Here is a 23,614-nt window from a genome sequence, read left to right as displayed (position 1 = left end):
CACCATGGCTGAAGATGATGAGGAATATGATCACCATGGCTGATGATGATGAGGGATATGATCACCATGGATGATGATGATGAGGGATATGATCACCATGGATGATGAGGGATATGATCACCATGGATGATGAGGGATATGATCACCATAGATTAGAAAATGATGAAGTATTTGATCACTATGGATGATGATGAAGGGATATGATCACCATGGATGATGAGGGATATGATCACCATGGATGATGAGGGATATGATCACCATAGATTAGAAAATGATGAAGTATTTGATCACTATGGATGATGATGAAGGGATATGATCACCATGGATGATGAGGGACAGGATCACAATGGATGATGATGATGGGATATGATCACCATGGATGATGATGATGATGATGATGAAGGGATATGATCACCATGGATGATGATGATGAGGGACAGGATCACAATGGATGATGATGATGAGGGACAGGATCACCATAGATGATGATTATGAGGGATATGATCACCATGGATGATGACGAAGAAGGATATGATCCCCATGGATGATGACGAAGAAGGATATGATCTCCATGGATGATGATGAGGTATATGATCACGGTGGATTATGACGAATCGCCGATGATGAATTATTTGATCACTATGGATGATGATGATGATGAGGGATATGATGACCATAAAATGGTCCAAAGAGTGAACTTGATGCAGCTTTATTCACTTTAAGGTCATTACAGTTGACAAGGGGAATTCTGCTTCTTAGGAAAAGAGGTTTAACTTCAAAATACGGAAATGCTTCCTAAGAGTAAGAGCTGTGACTATGTGGAGTAGACTTCTTCAGGAATTAGGTCAGGCCAACTCAATTCTAAGGAAGGCCCAATTGCCTTTGGGGTTGAGAAAGGATTTTATCCCCCACTGGTGCAAATTGGGCCATGTTTTTTAAAGGTTTCCTGCCTCTTCTGAATCAACTGCATGCTTAAGATTGAGCTTGATAAGAAAGTTATTCCCAGAATCCTCCTCACCAACGCCCCAACCCATCTTACCAATCTCCAGAGATACAGGTGAGGATTGTGGAAGCTCAGAGCAGTGGCGCCCCCCGTTTTGTGGTGGGGTACACTCCCTTCGGCGGATCACCACCCCGTTGCAGTCTTGGGTACAGTTTGACCATGTTGTCCATTCAGTCCAGGAACCGTCCACTGCCGAGAGACAATGAGGACAAGAAGAGTTAAGAAAGGAAGATGTCATCTATAAGGAACAATAAAGCTCATCTTATTGATATCTGAACATTCATAGTGTGTGTGGCTGGGTTATTCGGCAGGCGGTGTGCTCAGGTTGACAGCGGAGCACTTCCACAATGAGACCGAGAAGACCACCATATTGATTGACCCATTGAATAGCAGTTTCAGCACGTAGTGAAGGCAATGAGCGATGACCCAACATGAATGGGGGTGTCAGGACCAAAGTTGTACCTCACTTGCCCTCCTAGACACAAAGTGACTGAATGTTTTAGACCCTGGGCTGTACCCCATCTACCCTTTTGGTGTGCAATAATCCATTTCTATTCTTCTACAAATTTACTAAGGGTGTCAGACCCCGGGCTGTACTCCACCTGCCCTCCCAGTGTAGAGAGGAGGTAAGTGATAAGTCAAGAACACTTGACATAAAAATGTGAAAATCTCTCCATCTCAGCACTGTTCTTCATCTCTCCCAAACACATTGTAATCATACGCCAGGAAGGAAATCGGCAGCAGGTCTGGGACAAGGGTGGGCAAGAGGGGCAGCTGCCCCAGGTGCAGTGTTTTCATATTGGGTGGGAGGGCACTGACTGATGAGCTGCACCCTCCTCATCACATGTGTACCTGCCTTTCCATTTGCCCTTGGCTGGTTTAGCGTGATTCACAATCAGTGAAAGGAGACCAGCAGAGGCATGGAACCCACAGTAAGTCCCACAACGTCACTGCACACTTCCAGGTTCATGTTAGCCCAACTGGAGGACCCAGAGCTCTCTAGAAATTGTTCCATCTAGCATCCACCCTCCTCCTGTCCTTCAATACATTGTGAAAAGCATAAGACAGGAAGAGACAGAGCCAAATATGACCATGGATGCCCCATCAATGACCAGCAGGGCATACTCCTTACCTGGACAGGACACGGAGAAGCACTGCTGGTCCTCATTTGGCTCGCCCCGGCACTGCCTCAGGATATCTCCAGTCGGATTGGTGCACACTCTCTTTCTGGTCTGCATGCCGGGACCACATGATTGGCTGCATTCACTCCATCCACCCCATGGGCTCCAGAAACCGCATTCCCCCTCATCTGCTGCCACCCAACCAGAAGACTCCTCTCCACAATCTGAGATTCCATTACACACCTGAGAACAGAGAAGAGAAAAGATGTAGGACAGGTGGAGGAAATTCAGAGAACCTTCCATGTAAACGACTGTCTCCACTCTACCTGCTTGAACATCAGACATCGTCCATCCGGGCAGGAGTACTCGGGGCAGATGGTGGAGGTCTGATTCTCCTGGACGGACGGGGGGAGGGTCACCAAAATTCTCTCTACAGGAGGGAGACATCAGTTACAGGTGGATCCATCTCAGAGAGGATTCTGATGATGCAGAATAGCTCAGTACTACAGACCGGATATTAGAGACAGAACACGTAATGGAGATGCTGAAGAAACTCTGGTGACACATGACCCATTTCGGTTCTCAGGTTACTGGACTCATAATCACAACATTGCCTCAACTAAATAATAATTTCTCACATACAGGATAGAAGATCTAATGTAATCTATAAGCTACATATTTCCATCTGTAGTATACTAGAGTACTATAGCAATGCCATGCCAAGGACCTCCCCATCCCCACTTCTCAACACCGTGCTATTGCCAGGAACACCTTCTGCATCTCACCATCGTCATGGACCTCCCACCCACATTTCATCAGAATACCACCACCAGGGACCACCCCATCTCGCCACCATACCACCACTGGGGACCCCCCCCCCCCATCTCACCACCAGGGAACTCCCCCTCCTCCCCACATTTCACCACTATACCACCAACAGGGACCTCTTCACCAGATCTTACCACAGCATTTCACACTCATACCATTGCCAGGGACTTCCTCCCTACATTTCACCACCATACCACCACTGGGGACCCCTCCATCTCACCACCATACCACCACCAGGGACCCCTTCCCCAGATCTCCCCCCTCCCCCCCTACAACATTTCACCCCCATACCATTGCCAGGGACCTCCTCTCTACATCTCACCACCATCAGGGAGGACCTTCCGCCCTCATATCACCACCGTACCACCATACAGCACCATCCGACAATGATACCGCTGCCAGGGAACCCAACCCTGCAATACCAGAGTCACCACCCCCCCCATCTCATCACCAAACCATTACTAAAGTCACCAACCCACCCCCCATCTCACCACCATACCATTACCAGAGTCACCAACCCCCCCCCCCCCCATCTCACCACCAAACTATTATCAAAGTCACCAACCCACCCCCCATCTCACCAACATACCATTACCAGAGTCACCAACCCCCCCCCCCCCTCATCTCACCAACAAACTATTACCAGAGTCACCAAGCCCCCCACATCTCACCACCATGCCATTACCAGTGTCACCAAACTAACCCCCCCCCCATCTCACCACCTAACCATTACCAGAGTCACCAACCTCCCCCCATTTACCCACCAAATCATTATCAGAGTCACCAACCCACCCTCCCATCTCACCAACCCCCCCCCCCCCGCCTCACCTCACCACCAAACCATTACCAGAGTCACCAACCCACCCCAATTTCACCACCAAACTAACCCACCCCAATCTCACCACCAAACCATTACCAGTAACCAAACCAACCCCCCCCCCCCATCTCACAACCAAACCATTACCAGATTCACCAACCCCCCCCCATCTCACCACCAAACCATTACTAGAGTCACCAACCCCCCCCCATCTCACCACCAAACCATTACTAGAGTCACCAACCCCCCCCCGATCACCACCATCCCACCCCTAGGGAACACCCCAAATCTCACCGCATGTCTTCTCATCCTCTCCCTGTGGACAGTCTGGAGAGCCATCACATACCACGGAGATGTTCACACACATCCTGTTAGCGCAGATGAAGTGCCCGGGACAGGGCGGGATCTGAGTGGAACCTGCCAATAGAAATGTAAAGAATATCACTAATCCGGAACCTCCAGGATTACTGTGATTGGTAACACCAGACAGGACACGGGCTCAGACTTCCGTTATTAAATTTTTTCACAATTTTATGCTGGGATGTCACTATGATATCATGGTCATGTGACTCACCGCAGTTGTCCATGCTCTCGTCTGATTGGTCACGGCAGTGTGGGACCCCCGTCGCACAGTTGGCTGTACCCCACACACTCCCCGCTCAGCGAGCACTTGAAGTGGTCCAGATCGCAGCTCCTGTTACAATCATCTTCATCGCTGCCGTCCATACAGTCCACCTCGTTATCGCAGAGCCAGCCACGGGGTCTACATTCGCCACTGCCACAGCGGAACTCATAACGGCCACAGCGGGAGACGGACACACCGCCTGCGGAAGGAAAAACAGGAAAGATTAGAATAGATCCTTCTTAGTCATAGATAATGAGGAGCTGGGCCACCAAGAAGGGGGTAGCACCATCCCTCGTGTATGGGCCACAGGCTTCATCAGTTCAACAGGGAGAGTCGGGGCAGCTTAATGGTGTAGGCAGCTCCAAACTCAGCACTCCCCCCCTCTCTCTCCCGCCGGCTGTTAGCTGCTGCAGGGGGAGCCACAGGGGGATCAGTTCCAGTAACTGCACCCCAGTAATGTGTTTACTATGCTTCAGTTTGTGAATGAACAAGGGGCCTCTGTACAGAGATGCTGAGGCTTTAGACTAAAGATTGAGGATCCGTGTCCTCATTCTCTTTCTCTGACATCAGGGGTCTTTTAGGCCCCTGATATTTCACCAAAGTTCTCCCCTCCCCCACACGAAGGCTAATAAAAATGTAAAAAATGAAAAAAGTAAAATAAAAATTGTAGAGAATAATTAAAAAAAAGCATAGCTAAGGGCTCACTCACACAGGTACGGTGGGTGGTGTGTCCATGTGAGTGTAGCCATGTTCGGGGCCATAAACCTGCACCCACACATCCACCCAGGCTGGGGCGTCAGGTAGGCTGCATCAGGTGCCCCATGATGAGGGGCCTTTCAGGTAGGCTGTATGGTGCCCCATGATTTCTAACAGTAGACCTGCTGAGGAGCGTCCAATCTGTTCTATCATCATATTATCAAGACTCATCAAATTAAATATTTCACATGTTCAGTCATTACGTTACCCAACATACAGGTAGTGCAGCGCCACTCTGGTCATGTAGCAACAGGTTTCTGGTTCAAATCCCCTCAGGAACATCAACTGTATGGTGTCTGTGAAGATGTCAACCATGTGCTCCAATACCCACCTAAAATCACCTTCCTGACTTCATCACCTTCCACCCATCCTGGCCTCCGAACACATGTGTGTCTGTATGACTGGGGCCCCACAAAAATGTCTGTGTCCCCTGTACAATATCATCATGTGTGACCAGCTGCCAACAACTAAACTTACAATACAATATACTGTACACTATGATCATTGATGGCTCCACTAAAGAGACCGAATAATCGAATAGTTTGGATTGTTCTAAAATAAATGTAAAAAATTAGCTGGAGATAAATAAATGCAGGAAGGTCACCTGGTGTTGTGCTGTGTGTGGACAGCGTTGTGTTCTCCGGGTGCAGTGATGAACAATGTTCCATCTCTTCATCTGATCCATCTGTGCAATCGGGTGTCCCATCACAACGCTTCTGTCTTCTGATACACAACCCATCTCTGCAGACCCAGAACCCAGGAGGACACGTCCCCGACCCTGTAATAATAAAGAGATAGAAACTACACAGGAGCCAACGATCATAAACTGACTACCACTAAGACCCAGGAGGACACATCCCTGACCCTACAATAATAAAGAGATAGAAGCTACACAGGAGCCAACAATGACTACCACTAAGACCCAGGAGGACACATTTCTGACCCTAAAATAATAAAGAGATAGAAGCTACACAGGAGCCAACAATCATACACTGATTACCACTAAGACCCAGAACCCAGGAGAACATGTCCCTGACCCTACAATAATAAAGAGATAGAAGCTACACAGGAGCCAACAATCATAAACTGACTACCACTAAGACCCAGAACCCAGGAGGACACGTCCCTGACCCTACAGCTACACAGGAGCCAACTATGACTACCACTAAGACCCAGGAGTACACATTTCTGACCCTAAAATAATAAAGAGATAGAAGCTACACAGGAACCAACAATCATACACTGATTACCACTAAGACCCAGAACCCAGGAGAACACGTCCCTGACCCTACAATAATAAAGAGATAGAAGCTACACAGGAGCCAACAATGACTACCACTAAGACCACGAGCCCAGGAGGACACGTCCCCGACCCTACAATAATACAGAGGTAGAAACTATACAGCAACCAACAATGATAGACTCACCACCGCTAAGACCCAGAACCCAGGACATATCACAAGCCCTGCCAATATAAGCTACACAGCAACCAACAATGAAATCCTGACTACCACTAAGACCCAGCACCCAGGAGGACACATCCCCGACCCTACAATAATAAAGAGATAATAGCTACACAGGAGCGAACCATCAGACTGCCTACCACCAAGATCCAGAACAAAACATCCCTGAAAAAGTAAACAGATAGGAACTACACAACAATCAACAACCATAGACTGACTCCATCCATCAAAACCCACATCAACCCAAAATCAAGGAGGACATATCACCAACTCGCAGATAGAAGCTACACAGCAACCAACAATGAAATCCTGACTACCACTAAAACCTGGAACCCAGGAGGACACGTCCCCGACCCTACAATGGTACTGAGATAGAAACCACACAGCAACCAACAACCGTAGACTGTCTACCATGAAGATTCAGAACCCAGGAGGACACATTCCTGACCCTACAATAATAAAGAGATAAAAGCTACACAGGAGCCAACCATCATCGGCTGCCTACTACCAAGATCAATAACGAAACATCCCTGAAATAGTACAGAGATGGGAACTACACAACACCCAACAACCATAGACTGACTCCATCCATCAAAACCCACATCAACCCAAAATCAAGGAGGACATATCAACAACCCTGCCGATATAAGCTACACAGCAACCAACAATGAAATCCTGACTACCACTAAGACCCAGCACCCAGGAGGACACGTCCCCAACCCTACAATAACACAGAGATAGAAGCTACACAGGAGCCAACCATGATATCCTGACTACCATTAAGACCCAGAACACAGGAGGACACGTCCCCGACCCTACAATAATACAGAGATAGAAGCTACACAGGAGCCAACCATGATATCCTGACTACCACTAAGACCCAGAACCTTCTTCGGCTCCCATGTGGACAACCACCAAAAATCAGACATAGAAGATAAAATACTTGGTACAGAAATGTGATGGGGTCAACCAGCTTCTCATGAACCATCCAAGCAAAATTTGACCCCCTACCTGTCCTGGAATGCCATTGGTTGTTTTGTAGATTGGACCGACTTACCTGAGCAGACGGCCTCATCTGTTCCATTGGCGCAGTCGCTGTAACTGTCACACACCTTCTCCTTCGGCACACACCAGCCCGTCCGGACACTGGAACTGGTTGGTCTGGCAGAGGCAGCCTCTCTCGTCGCTGAGGTCCCCGCAGTCGTCATGGCCGTCACAGCGGTGGACATAGGGGACGCACTTTCCCAGCGAGCATTGGAAGTGGGCGGAACTGCAGCCCGTGGAGCAGCCTAGAGACAGACAGAAGAGGACAATTGATTTCATGACGGGTGGAGTTCCACCTCTCTGATCTCAGTGTGATTGGACCACCAGGCCTGTCCATGCTGCTCCGCCCGCACTGTGACCACAGATTAATGGAAAGTCCCAATAAAATGAGAACTTTCTGAACTCATCCACATAAACCAATCCGATTCTGATTCAGAATACTTTATTAATCCCAAATGGAAATGACACAACTACATTCAACAAGACAACACAAAAACCACAACAATAAAATTAGAAAAAACAGACCCAAAAAGTCACCTGATTCGTCGGAGTCGTCGGCAAATCCGCAGTCCAGGTCGCCGTCACAGACGTGAGAGAGCGGGATGCAGCGGCCGTTGGCGCAGCGGAACTCGGAGCTGCTGCAGGCCGGCGCGGGGCACCCCCATTCGTCCGAGTGGTCGGCGCAGTCGGCTCTGCCGTCGCAGCGGTGCCCCAGGGGGACGCACTGGCCGTTGGCACAGCGGAACTCCTGCGGGGCGCAGGTCAGGGAGCAGATCTCATCGGAGCCATCACCGCAGTCATCCTCATTGTCGCAGACCCAGGCGCCGGGCACACATCGATCGCTCAGGTGACAGGCGAATTCATCGCTTCCGCAGCGGGAGATGGAGCACGGCTCATCGGGACATCGCCAGACGCCGGAGACACAGGAGCTGAAAGAAGAGAATCCGATGAGATCCGAGAAATATCACCGCAAGATCACCGGCCCTGAGACGTGCTGGAGGCATTCCATCCCCTGATCCCACCAGGAACACACTTCCTGTCCCAGGGTGACAACACTCACTCACTGTATCTATGGAGGAGAAGCGTTGTCACCTGGAACCCCACCCCTCATCTCCCACTAACACACTTCCTGTGCCAGGGTGACAACGCTCGCTCACTGTATCTATGGAGGAGAAGCGTTGTCACCTGGAACCCCACCCCTCATCTCCCACTAACACACTTCCTGTCCCAGGGTGACAACGCTCGCTCACTGTATCTATGGAGGAGAAGTGTTGTCACCCTGGGACAGGACTACAGAACACTCCCCCCTCTCCCAATAACACTCTTCCTGTCCTACGGTGACAACGCTCACTCACTGTATCTATGGAGGAGAAGCGTTGTCACCTGGAACCCCACCCCTCATCTCCCACTAACACACTTCCTGTCCCAGGGTGACAACGCTCGCTCACTGTATCTATGGAGGAGAAGTGTTGTCACCCTGGGACAGGACTACAGAACACTCCCCCCTCTCCTCATCTCCCACTAACACACTTGCTGTCCTACGGTGACAACGCTCACTCACTGTATCTATGGAGGAGAAGTGTTGTCACCTGGAACCCCACCCCTCTCCTCATCTCCCACCAACACACTTCCTGTCCTACGGTGACAACGCTCACTCACTGTATCTATGGAGGAGAAGTGTTGTCACCTGGAACCCCACCCCTCTCCTCATCTCCCACCAACACACTTCCTGTCCTACGGTGACAACGCTCACTCACTGTATCTATGGAGGAGAAGTGTTGTCACCTGGAACCCCACCCCTCTCCTCATCTCCCACCAACACACTTCCTGTCCTACGGTGACAACGCTCACTCACTGTATCTATGGAGGAGAAGTGTTGTCACCTGGAACCCCTCTCCTCATCTCCCACCAACACACTTCCTGTCCTATGGTGACAACGCTCACTCACTGTATCTATGGAGGAAAAGCATTGTCACCCTGGGACAGGACTACAGAACACTCCCCCCTCTCCTCATCTCCCACTAACACACTTCCTGTCCTATGGTGACAACGCTCACTCACTGTATCTATGGAGGAGAAGTGTTGTCACCTGGAACCCCACCCCTCTCCTCATCTCCCACCAACACACTTCCTGTCCTATGGTGACAACGCTCGCTCATTGTATCTATGGAGGAGCAGCGTTGTCATCCTGGGATAGGACTACAGAAAACTTCCCACCTCTCCTGATCTCCCACTAACACACTTCCTGTCCCAGGGTGACAACACTCACTCACTGTATCTATGGAGGAGCAGCGTTGTCACCCTGGGACAGAACTACAGGGCACCTCCTCCTTTCCTCATCTCTACACCATAAGGGGAAGGTGGTTTGTAGTCCACATAGATTGCTGGGAGGGCTAATTACACTGCTGGAGATAACACTGAGGAGGGTGGAGGGCGGCACTGTATTTTTGGCAGGATCAACAGGGATTTTTGAACAAATATAACAAAAAACTTTCACTGAAATATTTTAAAGCTGAACTTATATATTTTGCCTTCCCTGGTTCCCCTCCCCCCTCATCAACATGATAGTGACATCATTAAATACAACCTTTTCTTTTTTTTTTACATTCCTTATTTGACCCAGTGATGTCATCACTGGGTCTCTGCTCTTCTCTATTCAATGCAGACAGATCATGGCTGGTGGGAGGGGCCAGCAGGGGGCTGTACAAAGAAAACCTCCCAGCCCCCGACCTCAGTACTCCTCTCCAGAGCTCTCAGTCCTGATGCAAGCAGTGGGAGGAGTTATGCAAATACCAAAATGCCTTGATGGGAGGGTGTCAGTCTGGAGTAGTGGGCATTCCTAGGCAGGCTACATTTCCATGGAGACCTCCCTAGGTAACGCCCACATGGGATAGTGAACCTCCATGATTAAAAAAACTAAAATCCAATGAAAGAAAGAGGTGGGACCTACCAGTTGTGGCAGCCTTGCTGAACGGCAGCTCCGGTCGGGAATGGAAGATTGTCCCAAAAACACGGACACTCCGGTGGTTCCACACAACTTCCCTCTGTGTGATGGAGAGAGAGGAGACACTGATCAATCCCTATACTATACATGGCATGACTGTCACTGGAGGACCACCCAGGAAGACCATCCAGGAGGACCATCCAGGAGGACTATCTGCGCCCAGGAGGAATATCTGCAGTCAAGAGAACTATCTGCTCCCTGGAGGACTATCTGCACCCAGGAGGACTATCTGCACCCAGGAGGACTATCTGCACCCAGGAGGTCTATCTGGAGTCAAGAGAACTATCTGCTCCCTGGATGACTATTTGCACCCAGGAGGACTATCTATGCCCAGGAAGAGTATCTACAACCGAAAAGACTACCTGCACCCAGGAGGACTATCTGTAGTCAAGAAGATTACCTGCACCCTAGAGGACTATCTGCATCCAAGAAGTCTACCTGCACCAAGGAGGACAATCTGCACCCAGGAGTACAAGAGTACTATCTGCACCTAGGAGGACTATCTGCGCCCAAGAAGACTATCTACACCCAGGATGACTATCCGCAGTCAAGAGAACTATCTGCTCCCTGGGGAACTATTTGCACCCAGGAGGACCATCTGCACCCAGGAGAAGTATCTGCACCCTGGAGGACTACTTGCGCCCAAGAAGACTATCTACAGTCAAGAGAACTATCTGCACCCAGGAGGACTATCTGCACCCAAGAGGACTATCTGTGCCCAAGAAGACTATCTGCGCCCAGGAGGACTATCTGCAGTCAAGAGAACTATCTGCTCCTTGGAGGACTATCTACACCCAGGAGGACTATCTGGAGTCAAGAGAACTATCTGCTCCCTGGGGGGCTATTTGCATCCAGGAAAACTATTTGTTCCCAAGAGGACTATCTGCACCCAGGAGGACTATCTGCACATTCACATACTGAGCTCCGTATCAGACATTTCATGTATGAAGGTGTCACTCTGTATTACTCCGACACCTAATAATGTCCGCCGTTTGCTCACCATGCAGGACCTTCCCCTGCGGACAGAAGCAGCCCTCCACGCAGGACGCAGATGCACATCGCTCCTCCGGTTCCTGCGCCATGTTCTTACAGGTGCGGGGACATGGCGGTCCACAGGCTTCATAGACCAGACCGTTATCACATTGCATTGCTGGAAGAGAGTGATTGTTAGACCTCCTATGTACATATATGCAGCAATCTTCTACAATCTCCTGCTTTTGGGGGCTTGTTGGCCGCAATGAAACTACAAGTCTCAGCATGGAACACATCACATTCCACAACCTCTATCAGAGATACGTACGGCACAGGTCCTGCGTCCTCCAGCGAATATAGATTCCACGCTGGTTACACTCCTCCACGTACGTGGCAATGGCCGTACAGAGACAATCGCAGTCACCACCAGAATCACACCTGAGAGAACAGAAGAGGTAAGTGGTCTGTGGTGTTACATCTCCTGAATACACAGCAACTGTCCTCTGATTTCACCTACCCGCAGGCGTCGTACACACACCAGTCATAGAACTGCTGGCAGGGGACCTCCTGATGACACGGCAAGAATACCGGCTGCATGAGGACGCCGCAACTCCTCCTCGCCCAGGTGACCCTGTGACTGTTCTCCTGAGAGAGGAACACACAAGGCAACAGGAGGTCATTTCACCATCTACCGTTACCACAGTCTACCCACCAATCACAGTTCTGTCCCATCTCTCTCCACCAATCACAGTTCTATCCCACCATCTTCCACCAATCATATCTGTGTCTCACCCACCATACTCCTTGTGACAGACCCAACCAGGACAGGGGTTTTTGGCGGGGACTAGGGGCAAGCCTCCTACCCACTGATTATGGCCCATAGAGGAGACTGGGGTCTTTGTTTGCTTCTCCTGGTCAGATCATGGTAAAGAGCTCAGTTGAGCCTCTGATCCTACGGAGAGAGCAGATCGTTCTCTAATGATGGACAACAATGTGATGGACGCTGAGGGCGAGGCTTGGATTACTTCTCTCAATGGGGACAATAAAGCTTCCTTTCTGGAGTGGATGGAAAGGCATAATATTAATCCTGTACAGGGTAATGGTCTGAGGGAATATGGTGGCCCTCCTGTAGACAGGGTGGGAGAAGCTCCTCCACTTGGGACAGAAATATTCATCAACAATATCCATCAAGAGATCTATGAAGATACAGTAAATTAATTCCACTGTATTAGACTGCTGGAACATTGTATGATTGTCTTATGATGACGTGTCTATTGGACAGATTACACAACCGAAAGCTGGGTAATGAGATTTGGACAGCCCTGGGTCTTCTTTCTGTGCTGATATTACTGTTTACAGTTTGCATTGTTTAGGATAAGGTGAGCAAGCTCTTACCTGATTGTGTATGCTACATATTCTGTGTGAATTTACAATAAAGTCTGTTCCAGTTTGCACCTTCAGCTATAATACCTGGTTCCTGGTTCCACAGTTGGGGAAGCTGACATATACTGACAGAGACACCCAGGCTCAACCAATCATATCTGTGTCCCACCATTCTCAACCAATCATATCTGTGTCCCACCCAGGGGCGGACTGACCATTAAGCCACTCGGCACTGCCCGAGGGCCCTGGGCCACTAGGGGGCCCCATCAGGGTTGCCAGCCTCAGTAAAACCAGGGACAGTATGTATAAATCTGTGTTTTTTTTACATCTGTCTGCGTATACTGTGTGTACATGTATGTGTATACTGTGTGATTGTATACTGTGTGGCCCCATAATTTCTGATTGCCTGGGGGCCCCATATTCTCCTATTGCCCGGGGGCCCCATGAGTTATCAGTCCGCCCCTGGTCCCACCATTCTCAAGCAATCATATCTGTGTCCCACCATTCTCAACCAGTCATATCTGTGTCCCACCATCCTCCTCCAATCATATCTGTGTCCCACCATCCTCCTCCAATCATATCTGTGTCCCACCATCCTCCTCCAATCATATCTGTGTCCCACCATCCTCCTCCAATCATATCTGTGTCCCACCATCCTCCTCCAATCATATCTGTGTCCCACCATCCTCCTCCAATCATATCTGTGTCCCACCATCCTCCTCCAATCATATCTGTGTCCCACCATCCTCCTCCAATCATATCTGTGTCCCACCATCCTCCTCCAATCATATCTGTGTCCCACCATCCTCCTCCAATCATATCTGTGTCCCACCATCCTCCTCCAATCATATCTGTGTCCCACCATCCTCCTCCAATCATATCTGTGTCCCACCATTCTCAACCAATCATATCTGTGTACCAACAACCTCTCACCCCAATCAGATTTTGGTCCCACCTCTCTCCAGCAATCGTTCCTCCTTCCCTAGTCTACTGCCCCTCTTTACATAAGGAGTACGCGGTCTGACCAGATGTCCGTCATGTATCTGCCGTACCGTACACGGATGCTCAAAGTCATCGCTTTGAACCTCCGGACACAACAGGCTCATCCTCCAACTGTTTCCAAACAGATCGGCTGTGGGTTCCACGATCCCCTGACGACTGGTGAAATCGTTCTCTGTGTCCCCATCAAAGTTCCCGCACAGTCCGCTGACCCTCCCCCGGAACGATGGGTCCAGTTTTACGTAGACGCGGGTCCCTGGAGGGAAGGAATCGGGTTATCAGGATACCAGAACAGTCAATGGGTCAACTGGGTGAGGTGCAGGAATCCGGTACAGGTGACCCAGTTCATATGTGGAGAAGGTTCCGGACACAAGGGATGCCGTGAACCTCCAGACCGGCACACATGTGAACCTCCAGACCGGCACACGTGTGAACCTCCAGACCGGCACACTTGTGAACCTCCAGACCGGCACACGTGTGAACCTCCAGACCGGCACACGTGTGAACCTCCAGACCGGCACACGTGTGAACCTCCAGACCGGCACACGTGTGAACCTCCAGACCGGCACACGTGTGAACGGAACCCAAGGATTTTATACAATGAATATATAGGAGCTGACATTTGGTCATTCATATATATACAGGATGTGCCGTATGTCAGGGCTCACCTCCATCCCAGAGAACGCTGAGTCCCAGCTGGGTGATGAGAATGGTGAAGAGTCCAGCTTGTTCCAGAATAATCCCGTTCCCGCTGTACATCTTGGGAAGTCTCACCCCCACTCCATTCACAGTCACTTCTTTACCTGAAGAGAGATCGTCCGCCATCATTATACATTGTATGTGGACCGTCCCAATATGTCTCTCCTTGTGTGATCTACTCCAGTGCTCACACCCAACCAGACGGTAGAGTCAGCCACACGTGTGACCATCTGTATTTACAGTTCTACAGAATCCAATCATATTTCACCTGTACCCCACCTTCTACCCCTCACTGGTACCCTCCTCATACCCGTCACTTGTACCCTCCTCATACCTGTCACTGGTACCCTCCTCATACCCATCACTGGTACCCTCCTCATACCCATCACTTGTACCCTCCTCATACCCATCACTGGTACCCTCCTCATACCCATCACTTGTACCCTCCTCATACCTGTCACTGGTACCCTGCTCCTACCCATCACTGGTACCCTCCTCCTACCCATCACTGGTACCCTCCTCATACCCGTCACTGGTACCCTCCTCATACCTGTCACTGGTACCCTCCTCATACCCATCACTGGTACCCTCCTCATACCCGTCACTGGTACCCTCCTCATACCCGTCACTGGTACCCTCCTCATACCCGTCACTGGTACCCTCCTCATACCTGTCACTGGTACTCTCCTCCTACCCATCACTGGTACCCTCCTCCTACCCGTCACTTGTACCCTCCTCATACCTGTCACTGGTACTCTCCTCATACCCATCACTGGTACCCTCCTCCTACCCATCACTGGTACCCTCCTCATACCCATCACTGGTACCCTCCTCATACCCGTCACTTGTACCCTCCTCATACCTGTCACTGGTACCCTGCTCCTACCCATCACTGGTACCCTCCTCCTACCCATCACTGGTACCCTCCTCATACCCGTCACTGGTACCCTCCTCATACCTGTCACTGGTACCCTCCTCATACCCATCACTGGTACCCTCCTCATACCCGTCACTGGTACCCTCCTCATACCCGTCACTGGTACCCTCCTCATACCCGTCACTGGTACCCTCCTCATACCTGTCACTGGTACTCTCCTCCTACCCATCACTGGTACCCTCCTCCTACCCGTCACTGGTACCCTCCTCATACCCATCACTGGTACCCTCCTCATACCCATCACTGGTACCCTCCTCCTACCCATCACTGGTACCCTCCTCATACCCATCACTTGTACCCTCCTCATACCTGTCACTGGTACTCTCCTCATACCCATCACTGGTACCCTCCTCCTACCCATCACTGGTACCCTCCTCATACCCATCACTGGTACCCTCCTCATACCCATCACTGGTACCCTCCTCCTACCCATCACTGGTACCCTCCTCATACCCATCACTTGTACCCTCCTCATACCTGTCACTGGTACTCTCCTCATACCCATCACTGGTACCCTCCTCATACCCATCACTGGTACCCTCCTCATACCCATCACTGGTACCCTCCTCATACCTGTCACTGGTACTCTCCTCATACCCATCACTGGTACCCTCCTCCTACCCATCACTGGTACCCTCCTCATACCCATCACTGGTACCCTCCTCATACCCATCACTGGTACCCTCCTCATACCCATCACTGGTACCCTCCTCATACCCGTCACTGGTACCCTCCTCATACCCATCACTGGTACCCTCCTCATACCTGTCACTGGTACCCTCCTCATACCCATCACTGGTACCCTCCTCATACCCATCACTGGTACCCTCCTCCTACCCATCACTGGTACCCTCCTCATACCTGTCACTGGTACTCTCCTCATACCCATCACTGGTACCCTCCTCCTACCCATCACTGGTACCCTCCTCATACCCATCACTGGTACCCTCCTCATACCCATCACTGGTACCCTCCTCCTACCCATCACTGGTACCCTCCTCATACCCGTCACTTGTACCCTCCTCATACCCGTCACTGGTACCCTCCTCATACCCATCACTGGTACCCTCCTCATACCCATCACTGGTACCCACCTCATACCTGTCACTGGTACCCTCCTCATACCCATCACTGGTACCCTCCTCCTACCCATCACTGCTACCCTCCTCATACCCATCACTGGTACCCTCCTCCTACCCATCACTGGTACCCTCCTCATACCCATCACTTGTACCCTCCTCATACCTGTCACTGGTACTCTCCTCATACCCATCACTTGTACCCTCCTCATACCCATCACTGGTACCCTCCTCATACCCATCACTGGTACCCTCCTCATACCCATCACTGGTACCCTCCTCATACCTGTCACTGGTACTCTCCTCATACCCATCACTGGTACCCTCCTCCTACCCATCACTGGTACCCTCCTCATACCCATCACTGGTACCCTCCTCATACCCATCACTGGTACCCTCCTCATACCTGTCACTGGTACCCTCCTCATACCCGTCACTGGTACCCTCCTCATACCCATCACTTGTACCCTCCTCATACCTGTCACTGGTACCCTCCTCATACCCGTCACTGGTACCCTCCTCATACCCATCACTTGTACCCTCCTCATACCTGTCACTGGTACTCTCCTCATACCCATCACTGGTACCCTCCTCATACCCATCACTGGTACCTTCTTCCTATCCATCACTGGTACCCTCCTCATACCCATCACTTGTACCCTCCTCATACCCATCACTGGTGCCCTCCTCCTACCTGTCACCTGTACCCCACCTTCTACCCATCCCTGGCACCCTATATCCCCATATCTCACCCACCTCTCAGCAGGTGAACAATGGTATTTCCAATCATCACCACTACAGACTTGGTGCAAGTGATCCCACTGCTGCCACATGGCACGTTCTCGGTGGTGACGGTGAAGAGTCCGTGGTCTTCTCTGGCCAGGACATACTGGCAGTCTCCCAGGAAGGTGAACGATCTTCCATCGAAGGTGATGTAATGAGGATCACCAGTTGCGGTGCAAAGTCCGGCACACTGGTGGTCGGTGCACTCCCAGCGGCGCTCCTTACACACACTGCGGGGGAAAAGAAGATGCCGCCATTTGTATCTGACACATCGACATTCACTAAGAATAAGGCCAATACCATCCAACTAACAATGTTCCAATAATCCTGCAACAGTCACCCGCGCCAATCAGAACCCTCCCCTGCCAATCCCATTTATGTACATTGCAGTTTTTCTGAGTCACAGACCAGCATGTAGCAAGTGAAGCCCAAACTCCTGATTTTTAAACCTGTTCCAGGTCAGTGGCTCGCAAAGACCAGCCGGGAAACTGACATAAGATTTCCCACCACATTAAAAATGCCAACCATGAATTCACGACAGACTCAGATTTTCCCCAAATTTCCAGAGTTTTAATTTAAGTAAATTTTTCAAATTTCCTTTTCAATAACATTCAAGTCTATGAGGGACCATTTTTAATGGTCATTTGTGGTCCATGCTATTGTCACCCAAATGGCATTGAGGAACCCCCCACTGACCCTTACTGAGCATCTCTAGTGCCTTGCCCTATCCTTTTCCGTGATACTCCCTTCCAGACTCTTTCTATGCGATTCCCCCCTCTTCCTGTAGACCTCATTTTTTTTCTAATCTCTTTCGTTCTCTTACATCACCATATACAAGTTATTTCCTCGTAGGCCTCAACCCAATAGCCTGTATTTGTAATGTCATCAGATGGACCACCCGTTATCGGAGATGTGGCCCCAATTCCCATTACAGGACTAATCTTTGTCTACCAGACCGCATTTTTAGTCCCAACACGCTCCATGTCTCTTTTATGTTGGTTTGAGCTTTTATGTTCAGCACTTGGTTGTACCATCATGAAATTTGGGCAAATTCCAATAAAAATGTAATAAAACAGATAAAATGTAAAGAGACAAAAAACTGTCATAGTTTCTGGTATATTTAATTGTTATATATGTATATTAGTGTCTCTTTAAAGTTGGTATTTATCAGGTGATATCATTGTTCTATTAGGTCTCCATCTTTCCACATGTCCCCAGAGATGTACTGACTAACCCGGCACAATGTTGCCTATATGGTAGACATGCCCAAAGAACACATTGTTGTCCTCCATTTTTGACACTCATGGCCACGTATCCTCTTCCAAGGTACACTTTCTACAACTCGCATGAGTTTTAATACCACCTGGGTCCATAGCTTTCACAAAAAAAAGCCTACTGAGATGTTTCCTCCTAGCTGCTAGGGCAGGTATACCTGGGCACTGGAGGACTACAGCCTTAGACATTGAAGGAATGGGTAAAGGAGCTGGAATATCTTATGTGTATGGATGATGGTTATCTTGTATGACCGGCATAAACAATTTACCAATATCTGGAGCTCCTGCTGCACTTTCAGACATCACTGACCTTATAACATGGACATTTGGTTTTTCCCCATTGAGATAAGATGACGGTAATATGAGGGTCCTGCCTTTCGTTGGATATCCCTCTCCCTGACATCCCTTCCCATCACCCCAACAAGCACCTTCTCCCCCTCTCCACTTTCATCCACCTGCTATAAATTCCCTTAAAGCGGAACCTTCAGTCATTTTCTCATCTTTCCATCTATTAAATCTTCTGCCCTTGTTGTTGTTGTTGTTGTTTTATCTTTGGATAGTAAAACATTTTTTTTCTGCCAGTAAATCCCTTATACAGCCACTTCCTGTTTCCTGTCTGGTCATTAGCCTAGGCTTATGACATCATACACAGCTCTCTCTCTCACTCTCCTGAGAGTTTGCCAGGAAGGAAGGGGGGATGAGTCAAACGTGGACCAATGAGAGCTGCAGAGCTGGAGGTGTAAATCCAGGAAGTGAACAGGCAGCAGCTTCAGCTGCCCACAGTTAATATGGTTGCAGCCAGACTCAGTGGAGGGAGATTTCTGCAGCATATTTGGCAAGTACAGAATCCCAGTATATATAAAATAATATGCAAAGTGGTTGGAGGGAAGCTTCAGAATGGCAAAGATGTTTTTATTACAAATGATGTGAGCAGACTGCAGTTCCTCTTTAATGGCGGGATATGTGACCCCCTCCAATCCATACCCAATACAAGTGATTGATCCTGCCACTCCACAAGCCAAGCATGGTGAACTTCAGAACAAGTAGTATGGCGCCGACGCTCAGCTTACACTGTACATTCTAATGCTTTTATATCTGATACTTTTGTTTGCTTTTTTCCATATTGTCTAAAAACATCAAATACCAACAAAATACACCAAATAATACTGGAGAACACAAAAAAAGACAAAAAAATGACATCTTATTCCTCATTTTTGGGGTTGTTTAGATTATATTTTTTACTTTTTTTTTAAGCAATTGTGCAAAATTATTATCGCTCCTAATTTTTCTCAAATAACAAAATGCCATAAAAACAAATGAAATCCCCAAGGAATTTGAGTTGAATTTGAGTTTAGTCTTTCTCTCAGTTTTATGGCTTGCTTTTTTAGTGTATTTATTTTTTTTAGGTTTATTTAAGACATTTCACGAGAAAGTATGCTTTATTTATATTTTTACTTCTTTTTTTTTCTGATGTATTTTGTTGTTGAAGAGGAACATCAAAATTAAAATAAAATAATCCCACCTTAAGGCTGGTCTCACACTATTGCGAATTGGATGGGGTCCCCCCCATCCAATTCGCAATAGCAGAAGATTTTGACCGTCTCTCTATGGGGCCGGTTCACATATCTCCGCTGCGGCTCTGGTGCGAATTTGCACAGGTGTCATGAGCGTCTTTTGGTCTCTTTCCGGTCCGAATCCAGCCACTAATTCGGGCTGAAATCAGACCTGAAATGGTGAACGGGGGCACACTGGACCCCTGCTGTGAGCCGCATGTGAAGATAGTGTGGATCCAGCTTAGAAAACCTACGGTGTCAAGTCTGTTTACATTTTTCAAGGGGCTGTTTTCACATGTTTCACACATATTGTTTCTCAGCTTTTTTTCCCAGAGGAACCCCTAAAATAATCTTTAGGTCTTGGGGAACCATTACTAAAAACAATTCTTTGGGGTCAAAAGAGAAGATGTCCCTTACTTTGGTGGTCACTGGCATGAATGCACCCCTTATGATGATGGTCAGAATGCCACCTTTACAGAAATCTAAGATAATTGGTGTTTTTTCTGCTGGTTTTCCCATGTGGCATTGGTCCTGGAACTTTGGACGACCTAAAACCCTCTGGAGGAAACCTAGGATGCCATGGAACCCTGGTTGAGAATGCCTGGTCCAACTCATCTCAAGAAACAGCTAAACAAGTACAAGGTGTAAAAGATGATAATGAGAAATGGTCCCCCACATCAATGCAGCTCAAGTTTGGTATTCTTGTTATTTTACTGAATTCGGGTCAAACCAAACTTCATCGGATTCCCTCATCGCTGCTGACTATATTATCAGTGCAATGCCCAGTCTTATCGGAGAGACCTCCCTGCCAGGCTTACCAGGTGTTGCAGTCTTTGCTGATGGTCTGGTTGGGCTGGTAGAGTTTTCCATGGTGATGGCAAGGACAGTCCTCGGGGGGGACACATCGGTTTTCCTGTCACAGGAAGGAAATAACATCACATCAGACCCATGAAGCAAAATCACCCAGAAATTATCAAAAAGTATTTTTATGAAGACTGACCAGAAGCACGGTGCCGTCCCGGCACACACATCCATCCACCACATCAATGCATGTCTGGTTTTGGTCCACGGTGTCACAGGTGAGCAGGCAGGATCCATATTTATAGACCAAGTCACCGGGGCAATAGGCCACCTCAGGGCAGCTGGACCCTGTGCAGTTCCAAACTCCGTTCTCACAGATACTGAAAGAGAAAATATAATTAATAAGAGAGAACTTTAACCAGACAGACTGCTTATACTCACAGACATCGGGGACAGAGAGACAGGGAGAAACTGGGGGCAGAGAGACTGAGGAACACCAGGGATTCAGAGGAACCCAGGACTGGGAGACATTGAGGACTGACTGACAGTGAGAGTGCAGAAATACCACATAGATAATGATCAATGAACCATAGGATACAAAATGCATGAGGTGGGTTCTCAGTACACAAGATGGCTGGTGGTTGGTTGACTTACTCATTACTTAGTTCTGATGATTGCCCTCCTGGTGAATAATTTGGAAATTATTATATTTAGTAACTTGGAAAAAGTCGTAATGTGGTTGAGACATTCAATGAAATCAACCTATCCTGTGTGGCAGAGAAAACAGGCCATAGAGTGATTTCATCAGACATCTCCTACCACTGTGTCCACCAACATCTCCGACATCTACTACCACTGTGTCCACTGATATCTCCATCATCTCTTACCATTGTGTCCACCGACATCTCCGAAATCTCCTACCACTGTGTCCACCGACATCTCCGAAATCTCCTACCACTGTGTCCACCGACATCTCCGAAATCTCCTACCACTGTGTCCACCGACATCTCCGAAATCTCCTACCACTGTGTCCACCAACATCTCCGACATATACTATGACTGTGTTCACTGACATCTCCATCATCTTTTACCATTGTGTCCACCGACATCTCCGAAATCTCCTACCACTGTGTCCACCGACATCTCCGAAATCTCCTACCACTGTGTCCACCGACATCTCCGAAATCTCCTACCACTGTGTCCACCAACATCTCCGACATATACTACGACTGTGTTCACTGACATCTCCGAAATCTCCTACCACTGTGTCCACCAACATCTCCGACATATACTATGACTGTGTTCACTGACATCTCCATCATCTTTTACCATTGTGTCCACCGACATCTCCGAAATCTCCTACCACTGTGTCCACCGACATCTCCGAAATCTCCTACCACTGTGTCCACCGACATCTCCGAAATCTCCTACCACTGTGTCCACCGACATCTCCGAAATCTCCTACCACTGTGTCCACTGAGATCTCCGAAATCTCTTACCACTGTGTCCACCGACATCTCCGAAATCTCCTACCACTGTGTCCACTGAGATCTCTGACATCTCATACCACTGTGCCCACTGACATCTCCAAAATCTCTTATCACTGTGTCCACTGACATCTCCTACCACTGTGTCCACCAACAACTCTGACATCTCTTACCACTGTGTCCACTGACATCTCCATCATCTCTTACCATTGTGTCCACCAACATCTCCGAAATCTCCTATCACTGTGTCCACTGACATCTCTGACATCTAATACCACTGTGTCCACTGACATCTCCAAAATCTCTTATCATTGTGTCCACCAACATCTTCAAAATCTCCTACCACTGTGTCCACTGACATCTCTGACATCTTATACCACTGTGTCCACTGACATCTCCAAAATCTCCTATCACTGTGTTCACTGACATCTCCTACCACTGTGTCCACCAACATCTCCGACATCTACTACCACTGTGTCCACTGACATCTCCATCATCTCTTACCATTGTGTCCACCGACATCTCCAAAATCTCCTATCACTGTGTCCACTGACATTTCTGACATCTACTACCACTGTGTTCACTAACATCTCCATAATCTCTTACCATTATGTCCACAAACATCTCTGACATCTACTACCACTGTGTCCACTGACATCTCCATCATCTCTTACCATTGTGTCCACTGACATCTTTGACATCTCCTACCACTGTGTCCACCAACATCTCTGACATCTACTACCACTGTGTCCACTGACATCTCCATCATCTCTTACCATTGTGTCCAACGACATCTCCGAAATCTCCTACCACTGTGTCCGATGGCATCTCCTACTACTGTGTCCACCAACATCTCCGAATCACCTACCACTGTGTCCACTATCATCTCCGAATCACCTACCACTGTGTCCACTATCATCTTCGACATCTCCTACCACTGTGCAATGACATCTCCTACCACCGTGTCCAATGACATCTCCTACCAC

At 48.9% G+C, this 23,614-nt stretch overlaps 1 protein-coding gene across 1 annotated transcript in view; it reads right to left on the bottom strand.

Moving 5' to 3' along the window:
• The window catches only part of LOC141146132 (SCO-spondin-like), a 146,323-nt gene that overhangs the window by 88,366 nt on the left and 34,343 nt on the right, over window positions 1–23,614 (bottom strand). Inside the window, 19 exon segments of the mRNA XM_073632887.1 lie at window positions 1,040–1,192; window positions 2,136–2,367; window positions 2,451–2,554; window positions 4,064–4,186; window positions 4,344–4,392; window positions 4,394–4,593; window positions 5,755–5,928; window positions 7,671–7,749; window positions 7,751–7,902; window positions 8,195–8,586; window positions 10,608–10,701; window positions 11,662–11,811; window positions 11,962–12,071; window positions 12,151–12,278; window positions 14,069–14,271; window positions 14,684–14,818; window positions 17,487–17,743; window positions 21,159–21,253; window positions 21,341–21,521. Of these exon segments, the coding sequence (XP_073488988.1) occupies window positions 1,040–1,192; window positions 2,136–2,367; window positions 2,451–2,554; window positions 4,064–4,186; window positions 4,344–4,392; window positions 4,394–4,593; window positions 5,755–5,928; window positions 7,671–7,749; window positions 7,751–7,902; window positions 8,195–8,586; window positions 10,608–10,701; window positions 11,662–11,811; window positions 11,962–12,071; window positions 12,151–12,278; window positions 14,069–14,271; window positions 14,684–14,818; window positions 17,487–17,743; window positions 21,159–21,253; window positions 21,341–21,521 (3,011 nt within the window).

The sequence above is a fragment of the Aquarana catesbeiana genome, linkage group LG05 (genome assembly GCF_042186555.1).
Source record: "Aquarana catesbeiana isolate 2022-GZ linkage group LG05, ASM4218655v1, whole genome shotgun sequence".
Lineage (NCBI taxonomy): Eukaryota > Metazoa > Chordata > Amphibia > Anura > Ranidae > Aquarana > Aquarana catesbeiana.
The sequence above is the reverse complement of the archived record's forward strand: the minus strand, read 5'-3'. Positions and strand labels throughout refer to the sequence as shown.